This window comes from Equus asinus, chromosome 18 (genome assembly GCF_041296235.1).
Source record: "Equus asinus isolate D_3611 breed Donkey chromosome 18, EquAss-T2T_v2, whole genome shotgun sequence".
NCBI classification, from domain to species: Eukaryota; Metazoa; Chordata; class Mammalia; order Perissodactyla; family Equidae; genus Equus; species Equus asinus.
The window spans coordinates 29,256,284-29,280,079 of NC_091807.1; the positions used below are offsets into that span (position 1 = coordinate 29,256,284).

A 23,796-nucleotide genomic window follows, 5' to 3' on the forward strand; every position below is an offset into this window, starting at 1 on the left:
AGTCCTAATGGGAGAATCGTAAAGCAGTCCCTTAGGGTTCTGGAGCAAGGCCATGCCATCTGCAGTGGAGAATTTTACATTTTTTAGAAAAGAGCTCCTGGTACGTTGCTGCTGGACCCTGAGAAAGATAGAGCATCTGGACTCGGGACACTGAGTCTGGACTATACCTCCAGAAGTGCTCATCACAGGCTGGGTTCTGTCAGACTGATCAGATTATAAGACTCCGAGGGCTCAGAGCATCCACTACAAGATAGAAGTATTGCATCTGAGACCGAACATGAGCAGGACCTGAGGGCCCAAGCAAGCTGTACAAGTGGGTGGCCCAGGCATGAATAACCTCCACCACTGTTGCACCAGCCACTCTCCATCAGCTCACATCGATGGCCACATTTGGAAGGGGGATCTCTTATGACACACTGATAGAGGAGGAACAAGCATGAGCTTGGTTCTTGGATGGTATATGTGGATACAGGCCAAATATAAACAGTGACTGCACTATGGCTGTCCACACGATTGGTTTAAAGACAACAGGGAGGGGAACTCTTTCTAACGATGGAGCTTCAGTGGCTCACCCGGTCACCCGCCTGGTCCAGATGGAGAATATCTATCATCCATCTCTCTATGTACCTACACACACAGAGACTCCGCGGCAGTAGCAAATGGCTTGGTCAGTTGAACTGGAAGATCAGGGTTAACAAAGTCTGAGGTGGGGGCACGCGAAGGACCTATGACAGTGGGCACAGAGCCTGAAGATATTCAATGCTCACCAGAAAGTCTCCTCCTCGAAAGGAAGAAACTCTGAACAACCACATCTTTTCAACCATTCACGTTTCATTTTTTATTTTAATTTCATGATTTTCTAATTTATGTCCCAGACACTTTCCGTATTGACTTAAGACAACAATAACCGAAATAGTTTCTATTTTTGTGACACATTCATGGACATTTGCCTCATGTTATCCTAGCCACAGTGCTGGGGCCCAGGAATGACAGACAGAAATTATTTCCTTTCCAGATTAAGAGAACTGACTTTCAGAGATGATAAGTGCCCTGCTTGGGGTCACAGAGCTGGCTGGTGAGGGAGGGTCTGGTTTCCAGCCTTTGTGGTTCTTTGGCTTCCTCTCTGGCTGAGGAAGGAAAGCAGAGCCGAGTCAACCAGCAGGGGGCGCCAGCCTCTTCTCATCTGCGTCTGGCCACCCGACTGTCCAGAACAGGGCTCTGCAATCTGTGTGCCTGAGTGCTGGACAGGTGACTAGCGAGTGGGCTCAGTTCCAGAATGCCCTTCCTCTCACTGGTCATATTTTTGAGTTGCCCCACTGTGTGTGCTTACTCTGCAGGTCCTACTGCAGCCCCCTTGATGCTGCCCGGCTCTGCCCAGTCCCCAGCAAAAATGGACAGGCATTAGCACCCATAAACGGAGGTCATAAATTTCAAGCCTTAGTGCCAATAATAGCCTTTCCCTTCTTGCCGTAATACAAATGTGGAGCTTGTCATGGAGGTTTATCTTTGTGGCATGAATATTGATTTTTTTCAAATATGCCTTTATGATGCATGCTTTCTCTGGCAGGACTCAGTTTTGCTGTGTTTCTTTTTTCTGCTTTCTCATTTATTATGGTCTCCTCTTCTGCAAATTCATTCAACCACAACGCATTTGTATTGAGTTCCTCCTATGTGCTGGGCCCCATGCACAGAGTACTTAACACCAATCCCAGCCCTCACGGAGCCTCCATTCTAGGGAGGGAGACAGACAGTAAACAAAATAGATAAGGAAAATATACAATTTGTCACATGGCTCTAAAGGCCATGAAGAAAAGTAAAGCAGAGAAGGGGAATGGTGTTGCAGGGGGTGGGAGCCTGGGGGAAGTTTGCATTGTAAATGAAGAGGTCAGACGGGCTCACAGAGAGGGTGGCCTTTGAGAGAAGACCCAATGATGGTGAGGGAGCCAGCTCTGCAGATTTTTGGGAGAACCATATTCCAGGGAACTGATAACGTATGTGTGAGGAGCAGCACGCAGGCCAGTGTGGCCGAGTGGAGTGAACAGGGGGAGGGGAGCTCAGAGAAATGAAGGGACGAGGGAATGAGTGGGTGTGGGTCCCTCACAGGGGGAGATGCCTCATAGGCCATGGGGATGATGATGGTGTTGACTTAGGGGAAACCCATTTCCAAGTGAAAAAGGCATGCAAGGAGGAATGGTCCAGAGGAGTCTGTGTGATGGGCTCTTTGAATAGAATATTCTAACTTGCGTTCCTTCTCAACACCTCCATCTGGAATTTAGAGGAAGGGGCCAGGCCTCAAGATGAGGCTTCCTAAAGCCCTGGGCTCCCCTGTGGCTGGGTCGTGGGGGGCACATTTTTCCTACTGAAATAGCCATGACGTTTGGCTCTTGGGGACTGATGGGGCACATGTATGATATGGGTCTGGCTCTCCTGGAGGGCAGCCCTCAGCATCTTGTAAGAAGGATGTGCCTTTCTCTTCCTAAATGTCAGGTCAGTGCTGCTGGGAAGCAGCGGCAGGAAAGTAGGCTTGGTACCGCCATCCATACTCCATCCTGCTCCGGGAGCCACCTCACAGGAAGCCCAGAACCTCTTTCCTCTCATACACGGGCAGATGGGGAGTTGAGATGAGGTTCCACAGGTGTGGTTGAGCACCTACAAAATAATGTACCAGGTGTGTACGGGGGTTGAGGTACAAACAAAGTCCCTGCTTCATGGACCTTCAATTCTAGTGGGAGAGAGCGACAGTAAACACAATAAACCAATGTGTGCTCTTCGGTCAGCTCCTGATGAATGGCATGAGGAAATAGGGAGCAGGGTGTGGCAGCGGAGGATGGCGATTAGGGAAGCTCAGTAACAGGGACAGTCGTGTCTGTGGAATTTGGCGGCATCCTCCAGTGACTTCTCTCAGTGTCGTCAAGATGGGAGCATTGATGGAGTGAGAGCTAGAATTCACCACGTGCTTATGAAGTGGCAGGCACTGCCTAAGTACTTTCTGTGCATAATCTCCTTTAGTCCTCACCCTTTTTTGGATATCCCAGTTTTACGGATGAAGGAAACTGAGGCACAGAGACATGGTGAGTCACAATTCATTTTCAGGGAAGGACTTCACTGCAGGGTGTTGCACACAGCCTGTTCCCCAGCACCATGCTGGGCTGCCTTCACACACGTCTTTATGACGGAGGAGTCCCTCCTTCCTCAGCCTTTGCATGGTACACCTTCAACAGCTGGGTGTTGTGCAAAGAGTAATGGCGGACACAGACTCAGGGGACATGGGTTCAAGTCCTGCCCCTATCATTTAGTGGAAGCTTTGTTTGGAGAGAATTCACGAGTAGAGTTCACAGAATGTCTTCCAGCAAAGTTTATTCATGCCTGCTGTCTTTGCTTTGCGATCTGTTCCTTCTCCAGTCACCAGCTGGCTTCTGCCAGCCTCACCCCGTCTAGCCAACTTTCATTTCCTAGCCACGCCAGCCTGATTATTTCTAATTGTCTTTGACTGCTTCCAGCTGAGTCTCCTAGCTGGCGTTCTGTGGGAGCACACAGACACTCTCCCAGCCATATGGAGGAAGGAGATGGGGAAGGAGATGGGGAGGAAGGAAGCAGCTGGTACAAGTCAACTGAGAAAGCTTTTCGTCACTTTCCAACCCACCGTGATTGGTAATGGTTTTTAAAGGGTTAACTCATCCAAGTTAGAGAATGGGCCATTTTGACAAGACAAACGATTACATTTGTTGACCTCTTAAATGCAACCAATGATATAACAGCAAACACTTTTAGAAAGTTATTAGAAACGTCCTCCCCTGGTACAGATGGGGTCTTGCCATCAGGAGCAATGAAACCCCACTCACAGGAGAATCGTGGGAAGATGGGTCTCATTCATCTATTTGACAAATATTTATTGAACAATGACCATGTCTCGGGCACTGTGCTAGTGCTCCAGGGCAAATAAAATACAAAATAAAACACAGCTCCTGTTCTCAATGAGTTTAAAAGAAAAGGAAGACATTCGTAGGAAGTAATACAGGGCATAAGAAGCATGTGAAATGAATGATATTTAGTACAGAAATGGATGAGTGATCAGTTTCTTGTAGTTCATTGATCGCGAAGAGCTTCATAGCAACGGGGACACCTGTACTAAGTAGAAATGGGTGAGAGGCAGCGGATTGGGGGTGGGAATGGCATAGACAAAGATGCAGAGGTGAGGAAATCCCATCCTGGATGAAGGCAGCTGAAATTTAGGGCCCAGGGAGACCCCGTAGGAGGAGAGGAAATTTAGTCTGGGATAATTGGTAGAGAACCTTCAATGCTGGATACTGCTTTTCAACCAGATGTTTTCTGCATATCTAATATGAAGGTAATGCTTTGTTTTGAGTACTAATTTGTCCCCCATAAAGGAATTTCTGGGGTTATTCTTTATTAAACGAGGTCATTTCAGAGACAGGACCTGTAGTTCAAAAACCAGTCACTAAGCCCAGGCCGGCACAGGATTCCAACTTCTCTTTGGCATCCATCCCAGCTGATGGAATTAGCAGTGAACTTGAATCAAACCCAGGCATCAGGCTTGAAAAAGATTTAATGGGCCTGGATTTTCTCTCATCTTCACCCCTTTCCTGACCTCCACCCTAAGAGGATAATTAAAAGGAAAGAAAATCTCTCTTTCATTGTAAATGTCTTCCACCATTTTTGTGCCTGAAGCTACTTTTTTTTTTTTAGTCCATAAAGATACTTTGATGAACAGTCTCTGAAAGTTGCCTTATATCATAATAATGGGACTTCTAAATTTTCATGGAGAGCTAGGGTCCTCGAATTTTTAAAAAGTCATACTCTATAAAAACAACATTGGGGCAACTCCAAAAGCTTTTCTGAAGGATGATCGAGAACGGTTTTGACCCCAAAGTGAGTGCCATCTTCCCCATTCATTGGACCTTTGTTGAACATTTACTCTGCTGGTCCTGTGCTGGGCATTCAAACCCCGCCCCCCGGCCATGCTACTGTCTTAAATTTGATTATTGAAGCACAGACATTAAAGGGATTGGATTGGCCTTGCAGAAATTGCCGGGGTGGAGTGGCGACAAAGCGGTCCCTTAAGCACAGCAAGAAAACATTTGAAAGCTATCTTGAATGTTGGAAAATGGGAACAATGGGAAGACTGATGGAAAACATGGGCTCAGTCATAGCAAGGCTGGGGACTTGTAACACGAGAGTGGGTGATTACAGCATATTTAAAGTAAGATTTGTTTAAAATAGGCGTTTCCCTGGGTCACTTTTCAGATGGGTCAGAGAGCCCCCAAGACACTGGCTGAGGACAGCGGGCACCCCCCCCCCCGCCCCGCGCCCAGTCCCCATCTCAGAGCATTGATGTGGATCATGCATGCTATACTTGTTTACCGAGGAGTCAATAATGAAAGGAACTTGGTGAGGACCGAATCCTCCCTTTCAACTCTGATGTTTTAATATCAGGGGTTAAGGATGCATTAAACGCTGGCGCCTTTTCTCTGGCTGCTCAACAGGTAGCATTTTGCAAATGCCTCCCCCCTACCTAGCCCCCAGCCTCTCCCTCACGAGAGTCCTCATTTTGGGTTTGAGAAGACGTTGGGGATCCTGGAGAAGACCAGCGTCGTGAGGGCAGCTCCGCTTGTTTATGAGGGATGAGCAGGGGGCGCGCACAGAACAAAAGCCTTCAGGAGCAGGGAGCGCTGGTCCACCTCACCCAGCGATCACCGGCATCATTTCAATGGAAAGCAAAGAAGGTGTCAACACAGGCAGAGGCAGCATACGCCCTGGTTCCTACGTTGCTGCTGCTACTATAATTGTTGCGGCTGCTCCTCCTCCAACATAGCAATCCTGTCTGCGTGCGAGCCCGGGCAGACGCCCCACCACCTCCCCACTCTTCCCCCAACCCATCCATCCATCCGTCCGTCCATCCAGGGTCTAGAGGGCCCTACGGTGGGTCAGGCCCTGGGGTGGACACCAGGCACCTAACCCACAATCCACGGGGTTCAGGAGCGCCTCCCTCCCTTCCTCTTGCCCCGGGTGGGTGCAGCTGATGAGGGATTTCACCGCCGAAAGGTCCAGAAAGCCTAAGCCCAGAATCCAGGCGAGAGGCGCAGCCGGAGGCGGCCCGACTTGGGCGGCCGGGAGCGCGCGCCTCGGAGGCTGCGCGGGGTCCCCCTGTCTGGCGCTCAGGTGGCTCCGCCGCCCACTCCGCCGCTCCCCTCCCCGGACCCTCCCCTCTCCAGCGAGGGTCGAGTTTGGCTGTTGCGCGCGGGGAAGGAGGGGCTACGAGGGATTTGAAAGTGCACAGGCTGCGGAGTGGAGCTCGCATCTGTTCCCGCCGCCCGCGACCGGATTAAATTTCTGCAAATTCAAACTGAATGGGGCTTTCTTCCGCTGCCTTCCAGAGGGCGCCTGGAGCCCGCCGCGCGCTGCTCGCGGGCGGGAGCGGCCGGCGGGCGCACGGCTAGGAGCGAGCGAGCCGGACCCGAGCCCGGCGGGCCAGCCGGCGGCGGCGAGGGAGGAGGCTGCGGAGGCGCCCGGGCTCCGGGACCCAGGCACCGGGGCTCCGGGACCCAGGCACCGGACCGCGCCCCCCGCCACCCCTCCCGGGCCGGCGCGGCTCCCTGCGCCCCCGAGCAGGGCGACTGTCATTAGCCGCCCGGACGGGACCTGGGGCGGGCTCCCGGTGTCCTGAAAGGGGCCCGGGCGACCCTCGGAAGAAGAACTTCTTGGGGGCGGGTCCCCGGCATCCCGTCGCCCGGGCGGCCGCTATTGTCTGCGCGCGGCGCTCGCCGGCGGCCGGGGGCGCGGGAGCCGCGGGCCGGGCGGGGCCGGGCCCGGGCGGCGGCGGGAGGAGCGGGGGAGCCGGAGGAGGAGCCGCGAGGGCGGGAGCCGGGCCGGAGCGGCGGCGAGCGCGATGCCGGCGGCGGCGGGGGACGGGCTCCTGGGTGAGCCGGTGGCGCCCGGGGGCGGCAGCGGCGGCACCGAGGACGCGGCCAGGCCGGCGGCGGCCTGCGAGGGAAGTTTCCTGCCGGCCTGGGTGAGCGGCGTGCCCCGCGAGCGGCTCCGCGACTTCCAGCACCACAAGCGCGTGGGCAACTACCTCATCGGCAGCAGGAAGCTGGGCGAGGGCTCCTTCGCCAAGGTGCGCGAGGGGCTGCACGTGCTGACCGGAGAGAAGGTGAGCGAGCCGCCGGGCGCGCCGCCCCTGGGCTGGGGTTGGGGGGTCGGGGCGGGAAGGGCTAGCGGGGACCCTGCGGAGAGCACTGCCCTGGGAGTCCGGCTGCGTCGTCCTTACCGGGCGCCCCCCGTCCCCCGCCTTTCCTCTCGGGTTGAAAGAGGAATCGAGCCAAAAGCGCGCAGGCCCTCGCAGCCCGGGTGTCGGCTATTCCCGAGGGGCGATCTGGGGCCAGTTTCCCCGGGGGCGGCTGGTTTCCCGGCGCAGCTGCCCGCAGCCTTTGTGCTCCTGGAAGGGCGCCGCCTGGCGGACACCAGCGCGGGGGTCGGGCTGGGGGGCTCTGCTTTCGGGGCCAGTAGGGGCCGCCGAGGAGCGGAGAGGCAGGATCCCGCGCCGGAGGGCGAGGGCCCTGATGTTGAGGGTGAGAGAGCCAAGTAGCCAGCCGTTGAGGGAGCTTGGAGTCTGATCACCCTCCTGGGCTCTGGGGAGGCGGTGGGGGAAGGCCGAGACCCCAGGGTCTTTCCTCTCCACCCGTGGGCTAGGGCAGCTGGGGAAGGTTTGCACGCCCGGAGGAGGGCATTTACACGCCGCCCCCAACCCCATCCCCACCTCTTTCCCTCCATCCCCCCCCCCCCCTTCCCAGGGTGGAAGCTGCAGTAAGGACCCTGCTATGGCAGGTACCCCCAGACTTCAGAGGTTGGGAGGGGCCTTCTTATCCTTGTAGAAGAGGGGACAGTAAAGGAAGACCCCCAGAGACCGGAGCGGCACCCTCTCCAGCTTTGTGAGAAGTTAGTTGGTTGTTAAGCTTTGCCAGGCGAGCCCCTGGAAGATCTAAGTTGTGACTTAGATTTGTGAGAAGAAACCCAAGATATGATGACTTAGTTTTGAGGTGAGTGGCCCAGGCACTGGGTCGCCCCAAGTGGTGAGGCCGTCCCAGCCTGGGAGTGGCCGCAAGCTTGGAGCTACTTCAGACTGAGGCTGCCCCAGGCTCCTGGTCATCTCAGACAGAAGTCTCCCCCCCATGGCTGGGGGTTGCTCAGGGCAGGTGAGGTGGCAGCACCTTTCTATGGCCCGTTGACCAAGGGGGCATCAACAGTATGGCAGGAACAGGGCTTCCTACCTACGCTTCTGCCCTGTGACCTGGGATCCTCTGCCCAGCCTGGCAGCCCCTGGGAATACTCTGCCGTGGGACCGCTGATTGCAGGGCGACCTGCCTCGCCTAGCTTTGGTTTCCCTCCTTCCCCACCGTGTCCTGGTGCATTTGAGTGCAGGTCTCCATCATCCTTGTCATTTGTCCTGTATTCCTACAGCCGCTCTGGGTGGGTTGGGGGGGGGGGAGGGCCTTTTTGTTTTGGGTAAATGGAGCGAGAGTGAGTCGTTTTAAAAAGTGCCTCTTGCTTGAACATTTTCATGCCAACAGGGACTGTTTGGGATGAACTCACTGAATTGAGTAACTCTTCAAAGAAGAAAAAATCTCTCCAAACCTCATTCTGGACCAGAGGCAGCACGGCACGCTTGTCTTTGGTTCGCAGAGGGCTGTCCCACTTACACATGGGCCGGGGCGCTAATTACAGCGCGCTTGCTCCTCCGCGCCTGTGTCAATGCCTGTTGGCACGGATGGTAGAACTTTATTTTCATTCGAAATGTATAGGATTCCGTCTGGTTGTGCATGTTCCTTCTTAAAACTTAAGCAAGAAGAGACGAGGCTTTATGCTGACAGCGTAATGGCCAACATTACGAGCACATTCGTCTCCCCTGCCCTGCCGCTCAGCAGCGTCTGGCTGCCCTCCACGTTCCGTGCCGTGTTGTGACTCCGCGCCTCACCGCTGCGTTTTGGCTCCATAACACGAGGCTGTTAACTTTAGCTGAACGCACTCAGAGCTCGGTCTCTAGCCGGGCAATCAGGTTCTGGAGCTCTGTGCTGGACCCACAGGGCATTCTAGAATACAGGGAGTTCCTGCCCAAATGAGGTCCAAATGAGGTGCCTCCTTCACCCCGGGGGGGCCCATGCCCCTTTCTCTCCCATCTTATCTTTCTTCAGTGATGAGTCGCTTCATCTCAGCAATGCGAGGAACTATTAATTGGATGTAAAATTATTGCGCTAAACTAATTGATTGCATGTAGTTAAGGACGGTGGTTCTTAGGGTGGGGGAGGAGGTGCAGAGATTTTTCTGGCGTGCCCTTCTCCAGCCTTTAGAATCAGTGCCCCGGTGACTGCCAGCATCATGAGAAATCTGGATTTTAGTTCTTGATTGTCAGCTTTGAAGAAACAATGGGTGTCATTCATAGCTTTTATTTCCCAAATCCAATACCTTTAATGCTTAACTAATAGTTTTGGGCTTTGGCAGATGTAGAGATTAAAATGTTTGTGTGTGTGTGTGTGTGTGTGTGTGTGCATGACTCTGCCTGGGAAGAATTGCTGAGTTCATGAGTCCCCATTCCCGCTCATGTTCTGGAAATTGTCTTACTCAGGCCAAAAGGTGAAGTCAACCTCATGCTATTTGCAGCCTTGTGGTCTCTTTAAAAGGTGAGCTATTAAGAGGATTTTCCCCTGGAGAGGGGTTACTCATGTGAGCCGAGCAAGGGGAGACCTTGAGGTGATAGGTCTGAGGAAGAAAAATGAGTTGTCTCCCATGGTGGGTGATGTGAGTGGTGGGGGGAGGCCTCCCAGCCAAATACCTCCCCCTTTTGGGGGTGCGTGCTTTTTGCATAAAGCATTTCACTTTTCTCATTTCCTTTCTTTTTTTAAAGGACACAGACCAAGGCAGAAGGAGAATTAAGTCATGAATACCATAGTAAGAAATGGATGTATGCCCCCACATCATCCCCCGACGGGAAGCGTCGGGGCAAGCGTCGGGGCAGCTTGTGGTTGGGAATCAGTTCATGAAAAAGCCAAAGGGGGGATGGCAAAAGGGAAGAAGAGAGGGTGCCCACGTTTGGCCTGCTTCACAGTTGCAGTTGCAAACTACACACTTCATTTTGGGTGATTTGTGCCAAAATACAGAGTGTTGCTGGTTTAGGACACTTGGAGTATTGCATTTTGACTTGGTGCACATTTCCAAAAAGATTTGGGCAAAATCCTCCGTGGCTTGTTGGGAATTACTGTCTGAGTCCAGATGACAAAAGGAGCCACTTTTTCCTGGCTTTCATTTCAGGCTTCAATCCTATCTTATCAAGAGGCTTCTTTTCCCACCACGGGCCTGCAGGACAGTGTTTTGCCAGCCTTTCCTCTGAAGTTGTTTGTTTGAAAGTCATTTGAATCTAGATGGCCCTTTTACTGCTTGAAAAGAAAGAATGGCTTTGGGCGAGACCTAATTTTGTCCTCCCTTAGCTGGGAGTGGAGGCAATCTCTGTTAATGTGGCTTTAAAAATAAATGATTCACTTGGTCCCGTGAAATGCTTAATTGGTACGTTCTCAGTCAGACAGTGTCTTTGACTAAAGGTGAGTTGATGATTGGACAAGGAAAATAATCACAGAATCAGATTTGGAAAAGTATCCTTCTGTGTGGCTTTGAGACAAAGCGAAATTGCTGAGCAGGAGTATGGAGTACTGACTTTGAAAGATCCACAAAGGTTGTGCTTGCTGCCTCTGGTACCTATGAAATGCAGAGTCCCTGGCACATATAGGTTATTACTACATTTTTTTAAAAAAATATTGGCACCTGAGCTAACATCTGTTGCCAATCTTCTTTTTGTTTTTCTTTTTCTTCTCCCCAAAGCCCCCCAGTACATAGTTGTATATTCTAGTTGTAGGTTCTTCTGGTTCTGCTATGTGGGACGCCGCCTCAGCATGGCCTGATGAGTGGTGCTAGGTCCGTGCCTGGGATCCAAACCGGCAAAATCCTGGGCTGCCAAAGCAGAGCTCGTGAACTTAACTGCTCCACCACGGGGCTGGCCCCTGTTATTACATTTTTTAAAAATTGATAAAATATAGTTGGAAAGGCTTAAAGAGAAAACGTAGGTATACCTCAGGTCTGGAGCTGGTTTCACAGGCAGATAATCTGCAAAAAGGAAAAGAGTTGATGCCACCATTCCCTTCTTTTGTGATTAAGTCTCTCTAAGATACAAAATAGGGTACGTAAAATGATTGGTTAACGTGTTTGAATATCTTGTTCTAATCCCCCGTTAAAAAAAAAAAAAAAGCCTGTTTATCGCTTTCCTTGGAGCTATTTTTGGGCTAAAAAATCAGGATTGCCTGCTTCGTAAGTTGCCAGTAATTAGACCTTGAGCACGACAGTGCCAGCTACCTGGTGCGAAGGAGTTACTAAAAATACCATTTACTATGTTTTGCGGAGCAGGAAATATGACTAATTTTAGAGGTGGCCTTTTGGCAGATCCATTTTTAGCGAGTATTGCTGAAACAAACAGGTGCTAAATCCTGTATTTTTTTTTGAAAGTGCTAGAAATTTGGGTATAATGGCTCTGAGGAACAAGAAATGCTTAGAGAACTGGAAATTCCTATTAATCCTTAGCAGGGATTTCTTGGCAAGAAGGAGGCATCTGGCAGAGGCACCTGCTCTGTGTGTTGTGTGTGACAAGGTGGCGCCTATAATTTCCGAGATTGCATGCTGCAGTTGTGGGCACGTTCTTTTTGAACTTCCTGCCCAGCCTCATCTTTTTGAAGTACTTGTGAATGATGCAAATTGGCACGTTGGGCTGGGTTCTTAGGGTTCCCTGCTAGGCAGGTCACACGGACTTCAAAGGCTGCGTTGAGTTCACGACAGCGCTGAACGGTGCCCACGAAGAGGAGTCCAGCCCTAAATTTTCTCTGCAGATGTTGCGTTACCAGCACAGGCTGGGTTGCCTGAGAGCACGCCGCACGCTGCTGGCTGTTCCAATGCAGCGTGGCAGTCATTCATCCCGATGGTGATCTTCCCAGAAGGTGCGGGGAGTGGACGCTGTGTGTCCCCGAAGAGACGGGCATGCTGGGTGTCCTTTGTGGGAAAGTGGTTTGTGTACGAAATATCATTTACCTTGGGCTACAAATGCCCTTCTCGATTATTCATGGTAACCGAGCGACCTGCTCTCTTGGCTAATTGAAACCCAGAGATAACGCCCAAGCCTTATTTTAGCAACTGGTGAAGCCTCTTTCTCTGCTCAGCCTGGGCTCTGGCCCCCTCCCAGTGCTGACCTGAATTGCATTTCATGCTCTCTGATGCTGGCTGGTGAGATGACCAGCAGGAAAGAGGGGAACCCCGGGACCCGAATAGTACCCAAGTAGGCTGATACCTCCACAACTTGAGACAGCTATTGCATCTCTTTTATCGTAGATACCAGCTCAGTGGTATAGTGTTTGTGGTTTATTTAGAGTCTTCTTGCATTTTCTCATTGGATGCTCGCAGTGACCCTGGCCAGGTGAGAACCGGCTTCTTACCTGCGTTGTCTAAGTGGAGGAAAGCCATGAGTCGATTTTCCCTCTCACCTCCTCCTCTCTATTGCTAGGGCTGTCGTATCAAATAACCACTAACGGGGGCGCTTAAATCAACCGAAATTTATTCTCTCACATCTCTGAAGGCCAGAAGTCCAAAATCAAGGTGTCAGCAGGGCCGTGGTCCCTCTGAAGTCTCTAGCGGGGGGATCCTTCCTGGCCTCTTCCAGCTTCTGGTGGCTGCTGGCGCTCCTTGGCGTTCCTCGGCTCTTAGCTGCAGCGCTCCAGTCTCTGCCTCTGTCTTCACATGGCCTGCTTCCCTCTGTGTGTCTCCTTATAAGGACACCAGTCATTGGATTTAGGGTTGACCCTAATCCAGTACGACCTCATCTTAAGTGGATCATACCTACAAAGAACCCATTTCCGATAAGGTGATGTTCACAGGCACCAGGCGTTAGTGCTTGAATGTATGTTTTGGTGGGACATAATTCAACCCACAACACCTTCCTAGATTGTTAGGATTGGGTTGGAGGTGATTTCCTGGGAAGCAGGCCTTGAGCAGGAGACGAATGTGGTCTTAAGGAGTATCCTCAGGACCAACACCTTCGAGGGGAGGGGAGGGAAGCGGGGGGAGGGGAGGGGTGGAGCAGAGCAGCACTGAGCAGAGGGAGAAGTTGGGCTGCAGTGCAGTGTCATTCGAAGCCCCTGTCCATGCCAAGGTGGGCTCTGAGCTGAGACGGCCCTTCAGAGGTGTCCAAGTTGAGGCGAGGGGACTGCGCCTTTATGCCTCTGCATGGACCTGCCACTGGATGGGAGCTGCCCTGGGGAGGGGGCATGGCCTTGGACACTTGCTCAGGGCGGTTCCAGGGGCAAGCTCACAGCTGAGAGCCAGCAGCAGTGGCAGAAGCGGAGGAAGTTCTTCAGGCCTGAGGTGGAGTCTGGGCAGTGGGGCGCAGTGTCCACTGCTTCCTGGGTGACTCAGTGCCAGGGCCTGGGGCGTCTGAGCCTGAGTCCAGGTAGTTCCATCAAGAAGGTGGGCAGCTTCTCCGCCTCACGCTGCCGACCCAGTTGTGGTCCCTCTCAGGCTGAAATGACGGCACAGTCAGTGGAGTCTCCATTCCAGACACTCTTAGCATCCTGCGCAGCATTCTGGTCTCACGTTTCTCTTCAGTCGGAGTTCTCAGGGCTCTCTGTGGAGTTTGTGGGTGCTTTGAAGGTACTTTTGTGTCTTGTGTATTTTATGTGTTCTCTCTGTTTTCTTTCGAGAACTATGTACCAACAGAGTTGGGCTAATTTGTCGACGGCTGAGCCTAATTCAGAGACAGCGTGCTTTCCTGGGCGACACCTCGTCTCTCCCATCACTCCTGGGCTGTGGGAAAACTTGTTGAAGGAATTGTGGGAAATTGGATTGTTGCCACTTAGAGCAATGATTCGGGACCTCCAGGGGGACAAAAAGACTGCTCAGGTCAGAGCCGTCTCTTAACAGCCTCTTCCCACCTCCACCATGCCGGCTCTGCCCTACTTCGCTATGCAGTTTCGAATTACTGTGCTCTTTTTCGTTTTTAATCATTTTTGTGTGTTTTAAGATTCATTAGGTTAAGTTTTGGAGTAGATAATGTAGACACCTGGTCTAAAATTCAAGGGTTTCAAGAAGGTCTGTAGTGAGAGGTAATTCTGCCTCTCACCTCTGTACCTCAGCACCTGGTTCCTCTCTGGCGACCTCTGCTTCCGGTTTCTGTGTATCTTCCAGAGAAACTCTATGTGCATGTGAGCGTGCATACATTTGATGATCTATGTGCACACATTTGTAAGTGTATAGGTTTAGAGAGATCTATTTTTACACTGTACATGCTGTTCAGTATCTTGCTTTTTTACTTAGCAATATGTCTTGAACGTCCTTCCCCAAAACTACTACAGAATCGCCTCTTTTTTTAAAATTATCGCATGGTAGTCATTGTACAGAGGTACCGTATTAACTTAACCACTCCTTGTTGGTTAAGTCAGTGGACACTACTTAAGGAATGAAGGACAGTTAAAGAATGGACATTTAGGTTGCGTACAATTTTTTGTTATTCCCAAACTATGCTGCAGTAAATATCCGTGCCCATTTGTCATTTTATAAATGTTTCGAGTATATTGAAGGATAAATTCCTAGTCTTAGGTGAAAGGGAGTGACCGTGTTAACTGTTGATAAATATTGCCAAATTGCCTTCAAATTGGTTTTCCCAGTTTATACTCATGTCAACCTGGTGTGAGGGTATCTTTCCACATCTCTGTCAATACAAGGTACTCTCAAACTTTTTGGTCTTTGCCAACCTAGTAGATTAAACATGGTGTCTTGTTTTATTTCTAGTTTCTCTTATTACAAGTGAGTTGAGCATATTTTCCTGCGTCCAATGACAATTTGCACTTTATTTCTGTTCATTGTTCACGTCCATTCTCCATTTTTCTCATGGGTTTTTGGTCGTTTTCTTATTGATTTGTAGGCACTTTTTATATATTAAGGAAATTAGTCCTCTTTCAGTGCTATGTTTGCAGGCTCCTCAATTTTTCCCTGCTCCCTGTTTATTCTTTGTCTTTGTTTCTTGGTGGTTCTTGCAGTGCAGAGGTCATTTCCCTGGTTTCCACCAAACTATAATTATAATTACATTTCTGGAGAGAGGATCCTTGACTCTCATTAGATTCCAAAAGGAGGTATTTACCTCCAAAATGTTAAGAGCCACTGCTTCATTGCCCACCCCATCAGCTCTGCTGTCTGAAGGGAGGTTGTGGATTATTGGGATGAGGATTTGGGTCACCTTGGTTTGTTAGCACATGTGCTAATTGGGCGAAAGTTGCAGAGTGCACTCAGGCTAGGCAGGCTGGTTCTACAACCATGACCTTGGACTGGGCATGCCAGATTGCTGCCCCCCTGCCCCTGTCATGTCAGGGGGGTCACAGGGGAAGGGCACAATGGAGTGTAAACAGATCTTTGGAAAACCTTGGCTCTTTGCTGGGGTGACTTTGAATCCACATCCCGTCATCTCCTCACCGGAGAGGCAGTAGATACAATTTATGGTGGGTGGTTGAGAAGAAAGAGAAAGGGGAATATCGAGGGAAACGATATTTTAAGGAGCAATAGCTGTCACTTAACTCGACCATAAAACGCATGAAGTCAAGTGTAAGCACATGTGTAAAAATATGCCTTGAGGCCCTCTGGGATATTTCGTCTACTTGAGGAGCCCTCTGGGGAGAGGCTGGTGGAGTGAACAGCTGGGCCTTGCTGTTTGGAATCATCGAGGTCAGCGCATCCTCACTCTGATGACCCTCTCTGAAATGCTTCTGTCCCCTGTCACTCTCTGTCCTCCTACGCTGCTTTGTCTTTCCTCAAAGTGCCTCTCACCACTTGTATTTGTTTACTGCGGCTGCCGTCACAAAACATCACACACTGGATGGCTTAAACAGCAGAGTTTTCTTGTCACACAGTTCTGGAGGCCAGAGTCCAAAATCAAGATGTCGGCAGGGTTGATTTTTTTCCGAGGGCTGTGAGGGAAGGGCCTGTTCCTGGCCTCTCTCCTTGGCTTGTCTAAGACCATCTTCTCTGAGTCTCCTCACGTCGTCTTCCCTCTGTGTGTGTCTGTCTCTGTATCTGCATTTCTCCTTCTTATGAGGACACCAGTCATTATTGGATTAGGGCCCATCCTACTGACCTCACTTCAGCTTGATTACTTCTGGAAAGACCATAGCTCCAAATAAGGTCACCTTCTGAGGTACTGGGGGTTAGGACTTGCTATAGTCTGAATGTTTATGTCTCCTCAAAGCTCATATGTTGAAAACTAATCCCCAACGTAATGGTATTTGGAGGTGGGGCCTTTGGAAGATAATTAGGCACAAGAGCAGAACTCTCATGAATGGGATTAATGGTCTCATAAAAGAGGCCCCATAAAGCTCCCTTGCTTCTTCTGCCGTGTGAGGATACAGTGAGCAGATGGCGTTTGTGAACCAGGAAGACCTCTCTCACCAGACCCCAAAGGTGCTGGCATCTTGTCTTGGACTTCCAGCCTCCGGAACTGTAAATTTCTATTATTTACAAGCCACCCAGTCTATGGTGTTTTGTTATAGCAGCCCGAGTGGACTTAATCATAATGAATTTGGGGGGGACACCATTCAACTCATCATAACACGTGACCCCGTGGTATATATTCATGTGTTGAGGTGTTTATTAGTCGCCTCCCCACTAGGCTGTAAGCCCCTTGAGGAAGGGGACCGCTGCTGTGTTCCTGGTGCCTAGAATACTACCTGGTACAGGGAAGATGTTCTGTAAGTATTTTTTGAATGGATGAAAGAATACTTTGATCTCCCCAGGACGCGAGGACAGCCTTCTGGATGACGGTGTCCCAGTTGGCAGGGGTTGGCTCTGAAAATTCTGTCTTTCTCACTCTGTGCAGCTCCTGGGCATGCCTGTGTGAGTGAGGAGTACACTGAACAGGTTGTCCAGCTGGCTCTCTTTGGGAAACATCCCAGCCCCAGAACAGCTGTGCCTTCTGCACGGATTTGTTAGGAAGGGCACCTAGCTATCAGAATGACAGGTGACCAGCCAGAAGCAGACAAATATTTTGCAATGTCATGAGACTGTTAATAGACCCTCAGCTCTTTGCTGAGAAAATATACCAACACTGCAGCAGATGGGCAAAGTTGCTATTTGCAAACATACATTTTTTTGGATGTTTCCCATGGAGCTATACGGAGGTTTAGCTCCAGCTCTTAGACTATAATTTTTTTTTATAAGTTTATCAGCTTCTTAAGCGAGATTGCTGCCCAAATATTTCGCAATCTTGCTTGCTTCTCTTGTCCTTTCTCTGAGCCATTTGATTACTCTCATCTCCCTCTTTGCATTGCTTCTGTCATTTGGTCCCATACTTGAGTTCTGGTTGACTTGCATCCTGCCCCGTGGCTTTTTGGGAAGATGTCTGGCTGTCTCTCTGCCTCTGTTTAGACAGTCTTGTTCCACGATGCTCCTCTCTTGGTCACTGCCTGCTCTTTGCCAGAGCTCTGTGCCGGACACACAAGAGAGTGGACAGCAGTGATGGGCACCCACTGAGCATGGTGCTGAGGGACAGTGGCAGCAGAAGATGTGGCAACCATGCTCAAGGAGTTGGCTGTCTCTCTTTAGGGTGGATAGGCTGAAGTTCAGCCTCCCAGCGATTCCTTTGTCTCCCTGGAACAGAAGAGGGATCTCGTGACCTCTGGAGTCACCAAAAACCTGCCAGCAGAGTGCTTGCTCTTTGCTTTGACTGCGAGGATATAATACTGATAAAGACGATAATAATTCCCATTTATGGATCTTAGACCGTCTGCTAGGCTATGTCCCAGATAATTTCTGCGTAACGTAATTTATTCCTGACAGCGTCTTTTGTGGTAGGTACTGTTGCCCTGATTTTGCGGAGCTGGGTAACCAGCTGTCTCCATGTGCCCAGGACTATCTTGACTTTGGCACTGAAAGCCCTGCATTTTGGGAAACCCCTCCGATAACGGCAAAACCAGATTCACCCAAGAAAACATTTCATTGAAGTGTTTGGAATCCTACTGAGGGTTTTCAAATAAAAGTATTAATGAGCAACTAATCAGGTCGTGAATCAGCGAGGAGTAAACTGAAGCCCAGAGCTCTAGGCGTAACTGGGATCTTTCTCGCGGATGATGACCTCCATGTGGGGTCCCGGGTAGTGAAGGGTGCTTCTCCCACCCTTTGCTCCAATATGCTAGGTTCACGGCGCACTCCGAGTCTCAAAGTGTGGTCATCGGTACTAGTCTGCCATCTTTTATGAGTTCACTTTGAGATGAGGAGCTTGAGCGTGTGTGCGTGTGGGTTTGTGTATACCATACACATACAAATGTATATATGAATGTGTATATATACAATATATGTATATATATGTATCGATTTATATGTGTGTGTAATATACATGTACACAAATATATGTGTGTATATACTATTAAATATAAGTCATATAATACTATACTAAGTATAAATATGAGCATATAACTTTTTGGGAGCCAAACTTTCTCGATGAAGGAAGCAGTGGGGACCGGTAGCCACTTTGAGGAGCTCTGGTTAGCTTTCAGTCTTTTTTTTTTTTTAAAGATTTTATTTTTTTCCTTTTTCTCCCCAAAGCGCCCCCAGTACATAGTTGTATATTTTTAGTTGTGGGTCCTTCTAGTTGTGACATGTGGGATGCTGCCTCAGCGTGACTTGATGAGCAGTGCCATGTCCACACCCAGGATCCGAACCGGCCAAAGCCTGGGCCACTGAAGTGGAGCACACGAACTTAACCACTCGGCCATGGGGCTGGCCCCAGATTTCAGCCTTAGTTTTAGTCCCTTCCTTTGCACTGGAGGGAGAAAAATCTCTATGGGGGGATAGAGGATTTTGAATCAAATGGTGAGGCTGCAAGTGCATGTCTTATGTAGCCACACTGGACAGTCCCTGTTTGGTATGAGAACGAACACAGGTTATTTATTAAAAACAAAGCAGAGGGGCTGGCCCCGTGGCTGGGTTGTAAAGTTCTCATACTCCACTTCGGTGGCCAAGGGTTTCGCCCGTTCGGATCCTGGGCACGGACCTAGCACCACTCATCAGGCCATGCTGAGGTGGCGTCCCACACAGCACAACCAGAAGGACCTACAATTAGAATATACAACTACGTACTGTGGGGCTTTGGGGAGAAGAAGATAAAAAAACAAAAGTAACCAAAGCAGATCGCTTGGTGCCTTTGCCTTGCTTCTTGTGCAGACTATCTGCAGTTAGACCAGCTTTTCCAAACCCCATTTGGGCTGAGAAGGGGCATCAGAGGCAAATGGAAGGAGGAAGTGCCCAGGTGGAAATGAAACTTCGGGGCAAGTTGGCTGTGGCGTCTGGGATAAGAATATTCTCGTGTTGTGTCTGAGCCCTCCTTTAGTGAAACCAAATGGATCAAGATAAGCATTATCACTTATGTAATCTGGTTTTTAGTTGTAATGACTGCTGCTCTGATGTGAAAGTCTAGCTTACAAGTGCATTCTGTATTCCAGGTTAAAAATTGAATTAGAGAAACCAGTCTGTGACTCAGTTCTCAGTTGAACATTTTTACATTTCGTAATAATAATAAAAAAACCTCTTTTGAGAACGCTTTTCCAGGTTTGTAAAGTGTCATTCTCACAGGGTGACATGTTATTCTATTAAAAACTAACGTTCGTGAGCGGTAGTTGCAATTTCAAGCCCAATTTGACATAATGAAACTGGAATTTCCCTCTGGAGGAAATGTGCTACGTGGCTATTGTACTCCCACCTCATTCGTTACCTGAGATGCTTTTTCCTAGGTCAAAAATGAGCTTTTTGTCATAGAGGGCCATTAAATTAAAGCACCTGGGAGGGTGAGGGGTAAGCAATAGTTTCTTTTCAATAATCTGACTTAGAATAATGTCTTCCAGATTTCAAAGGGGCATATTTATTTAAAAATAGATATAAATCATCTAATATAAATCAGTGTATTTCCTATGATCAACTGTAAATTTTTTTTTGGTAAAAATTTTATTTTTCCTTCTTCTTCCCAAACCCCCCCAGTACATAGTTGTATATTTTAGTTGTGGGTCCTTCTAGTTGTAGCATGTGGGACGCCACCCCAGCATGGCCCAATGAGCAGTGCTGGGTCCACACCCAGGATCCAAACCGGCAAAACCCCGGGCTGCGGAAACAGAGCGCATGCACTTAACAGCTTGGCCACGGGGCCGGTCCCTATAGATATTTTTTTTTTTTTAAAGATTTTATTTTTTCCTTTTTCTCCCCAAAGCCCCCCGGTACATAGTTGTGTATTCTTCGTTGTGGGTTCTTCTAGTTGTGGCATGTGGGACGCTGCCTCAGTGTGGTCTGATGAGCAGTGCCATGTCCGCGCCCAGGATTCGAACTAAGGAAACACTGGGCCGCCTGCAGCGGAGCGCGCGAACTTAACCACTCGGCCACGGGGCCAGCCCCCCTATAGATATTTTTTAAATAATTCTTTAAAGAAGTTTTGACCAAGTATTTACTGTTTTAAAATTCTTTAAACTGGTTCAATCCCAAATACATTTTAGCATATTTGAGGTTATTAATCAGTCAAAATAAATCCTGGGCTAATATTTGTTAATTGCCGTATATTTTTTTCTTGCATACCTACTTACAGATAGTTTTTTCATTCTTGTCTCTGCCACTTGCTACCATATTTTACTTATCACATTTCATTATCTACTCCCCTTCTGTTTTAGATACTTTAAAAAAATTATCCTTCTTTTTCTTGTTAATTAAACTTGATTTTTTTATGCTTGGTTCCTTGTGGAAAATAAATAGAAACACAAAGAAGAAAATAAAAATCACATGTAATCAGACCACCCAGCAGTAATCACCATGAACATTTAGGTGCTTGGGCTGGTTTATGTGATACAGAATAATACACATATACATAGAGTTGATTTTCCCCCCTTTGAAGCCCTGTGTTACAAAATTGAGGTTACCATGTTCATATTATAACCTTACTATTTTTCCCCATCAGAATACATAGAGAACATTTCCTGTGTTTTTAAATATTCTTTTAAAATTTGTTTTTTGGTGACAAGTAGCATTCCATTATTTGGAGTTACCGTAATTTTAAAACTAATTCCTAACTGTTGGCCATTGAGGTTATTTCAAAATTTTCCCTAAATAAGTAATACTTCTGTTACTTTCCTTTTATGAACATCTCTGAGCCGTTCCTTAGGGTAAATGCTTAGAAGGCTATTGACATATTGCCAAATTGCACTTTAGAAAGATTATGCCAAATGACACAGCAGCATATGGAAGTGACTTTTTAAAAGTGCATTTGGATAATTAGTAGGGTTAATCATAATTTATGTACTTGACTGAAAATGTGTGTTTCTTCTTTTATTAGCTATTGTTAATGACTTTTCCCCATTCTTCTGTTTGTCTTAATTGATCTGTACAAACTCTTTACATATTAAGGACATTAGCTTTTTATCTCTCTTATGTTGCAAATATTTTCTCCCAGTTGGTATTTGTCTTTTGATTCATTTTGTGTCTCCTTTTTTGGGAGGGGCACATAGAAATTTTATATTTTATCTAGTCAAACCAATTAGTCTTTTTTCTTTAGTTTTCTCTTATTTTTTGTGCTTAGGTAAACTAGAGGGTTCATTATTGGGGCTTTTTTTTTTGTAAATTATCAGTGAGTCTTGCCAGTGTTTCATTGTTGTCTGCAGAAAAATCTTTGTCTTGGGTAGTGACTTTTGACTGTATTTTCTAACCTGTTGCATAATGATTTAACCTAGGATTCATGTAGTAAAGCACAGGCTTTAGGGGCTGACAGCTTTGGATTCCTATCACCTTTCTGCTGCTTAGTAGCTATGTGATCTTGGGCAAGTTTTAAGCCCTCTAAACTTCAGTTTCTGTATCTGTAAAATGATGATAATAATACCTCACGGATATTCAATGGGAATTTGATTAAATATATGTGTGTATAGAAAAAAGGATAATATATGTATATATGTGTAAAGCCAGCCATGCTGGTCTAGTGGTTAAGATTTGGCACTGTCACCACCGTGGACCATAGTTAATTTCCCAGTCAGGGACCCACACCACCCGCCCCTCTGTGGTCATACTGTGGCAGCTGCGTGTTGCCGTGATGCTGAAAGCTCTGCCGCCAGGATTTCAAACACCAGCAGGGTCACCCATGGTGGACGGGTTTCAGCGGAGTTTCCAGACTAAGAAAGACCAGGAAGAACGACCTGGCCACCCACTTTCAAAGAAACTGGCCATGAAAACCCTGTGAATAGCAGCAGAGCACTGCCTGATACAGCCCTGGAAGGCGAGAGGATGGCGCAAAAAGACAGGACAGGGTTCTGCTCGGCTGTGCGCTGTGCACGGGGTCGCTAGGAGTTGGAATTGACTCCACGGCACTAACAGCAAATATATGTGTGAAGCTCTCAGTTAGCCTGAAAATATCTTCACTGTTGTGTCAGTGAACCAATGGCAGTTGGTTATTCTCTTCTCTTCAACTTTCGAGTTTATATTTAACCCTTAGAGATGCGTGTTATTTCTCCTCCTTCGGATAGCAAGAAAGAGAGAGCCCCTCAGTTTATTGCAGAAGATGGAGTTTTATTTTAAGAATAAAGGGGAGGTGAGGAAAAAGATTCTGGCTACGACTCTCACCTCCGCTGTCCACACCTCCTTAAGGACTGGAAGGTCACTTGGGATGCCCCGGGGGGGCCTAGATGTCTGCATTCCTCGAATTCCACTTCCCTCCTCTCTGCCTCTGCCAGGAGCTTCCACCAGCTTCCGGAGCTCTTAGGGAATGTTCCTCTGTCTGCTCTCCTCTCTGCCTCACAGCTTCTAACTACTGCTGGCGTCTCTGCCTCCTGGTTTTTACCTTCTGCTTTAAGTATTATTTGGTTCCCTTACATTTCTTGGATTGGTGACATTCTGCTGGGAAGGTATGATCATTGAATCCTTACTGGCCTTCCCTCCTTGGCACCCACCATCCTTTGACAGTAGAAAATCATTTTAACAGTGGAAAAGAGAGTAAATCTGTAAGTGATTCCCCACGAGCCGCCAGGTTGGTATGGTGTGGACGTACTGGACAACTTGATTCCCCATGTTTTTCATTTGTAGCCAACTCTTTTCTCAACACTCCGCAAAACATTTTACTGTTGGTGGTTATGATGGCCTCTCCGTTTGTGTTTTTGGGGTGTGGTGCTATATTTGTTAACTGGCCCTTTCCTAGAAGCCCCTATGGTTTTCACTGTGATCTAAGATCTGGGTTGAGAAGTTTGTCTTGGGTTATTGTTGCCAAAATTTCTGGGTTTCCAGTTCCTATAGTACTCCACCCCACCCTCCCGAGAGGTGCTTTATTTTTGTACCTTTTCAGCTGAATTTGGCTGCTAGTCATCCTCTGATGTGAGAATAGAATATTGATTGTTTCCTGTTGCCCATGGGACAGGAAAACTTCTTGAAATAGAGCTAATTTGGGAGTTTAAAGTACTAAATGTCAGATTTTGAAGGAAGCATGTCTAAGATCTCTTTGTTATAGAAGGGAAGGTCGTCCTAGGTCGAGGGGAAGGGAAAGGAAAAAAGAAAAAGGAAAAGAGAAAGCAGCTGATTACTTCTCTTCTAAATTATTCCCTCCACATTCACGGAGCACTCTTTCCATTTTTATAACGTTGCTTTTTAGACTTATTTCTTAATCTAAAGCCATTTGCTAGGTGTCCTGTGAGGTCAGAATGC

The 23,796-nt window shown here is 48.5% G+C and overlaps 1 protein-coding gene across 2 annotated transcripts in view; it reads left to right on the forward strand.

The window, feature by feature from the left end:
* The first annotated feature begins 5,561 nt into the window (after positions 1 to 5,561).
* Positions 5,562 to 23,796, forward strand: part of HUNK (hormonally up-regulated Neu-associated kinase) — a 110,759-nt gene continuing 92,524 nt past the window's right edge. Inside the window, exon 1 of one of the 2 annotated variants that reach the window (XM_044750685.2) lies at positions 5,562 to 7,171. In XM_044750685.2, the coding sequence (XP_044606620.2) occupies positions 6,908 to 7,171 (264 nt within the window). In that variant the 5' untranslated portion in view covers positions 5,562 to 6,907. The remainder of the gene's footprint in view (positions 7,172 to 23,796) is intronic. The other variant, XM_070488757.1, reaches the window with a different exon arrangement.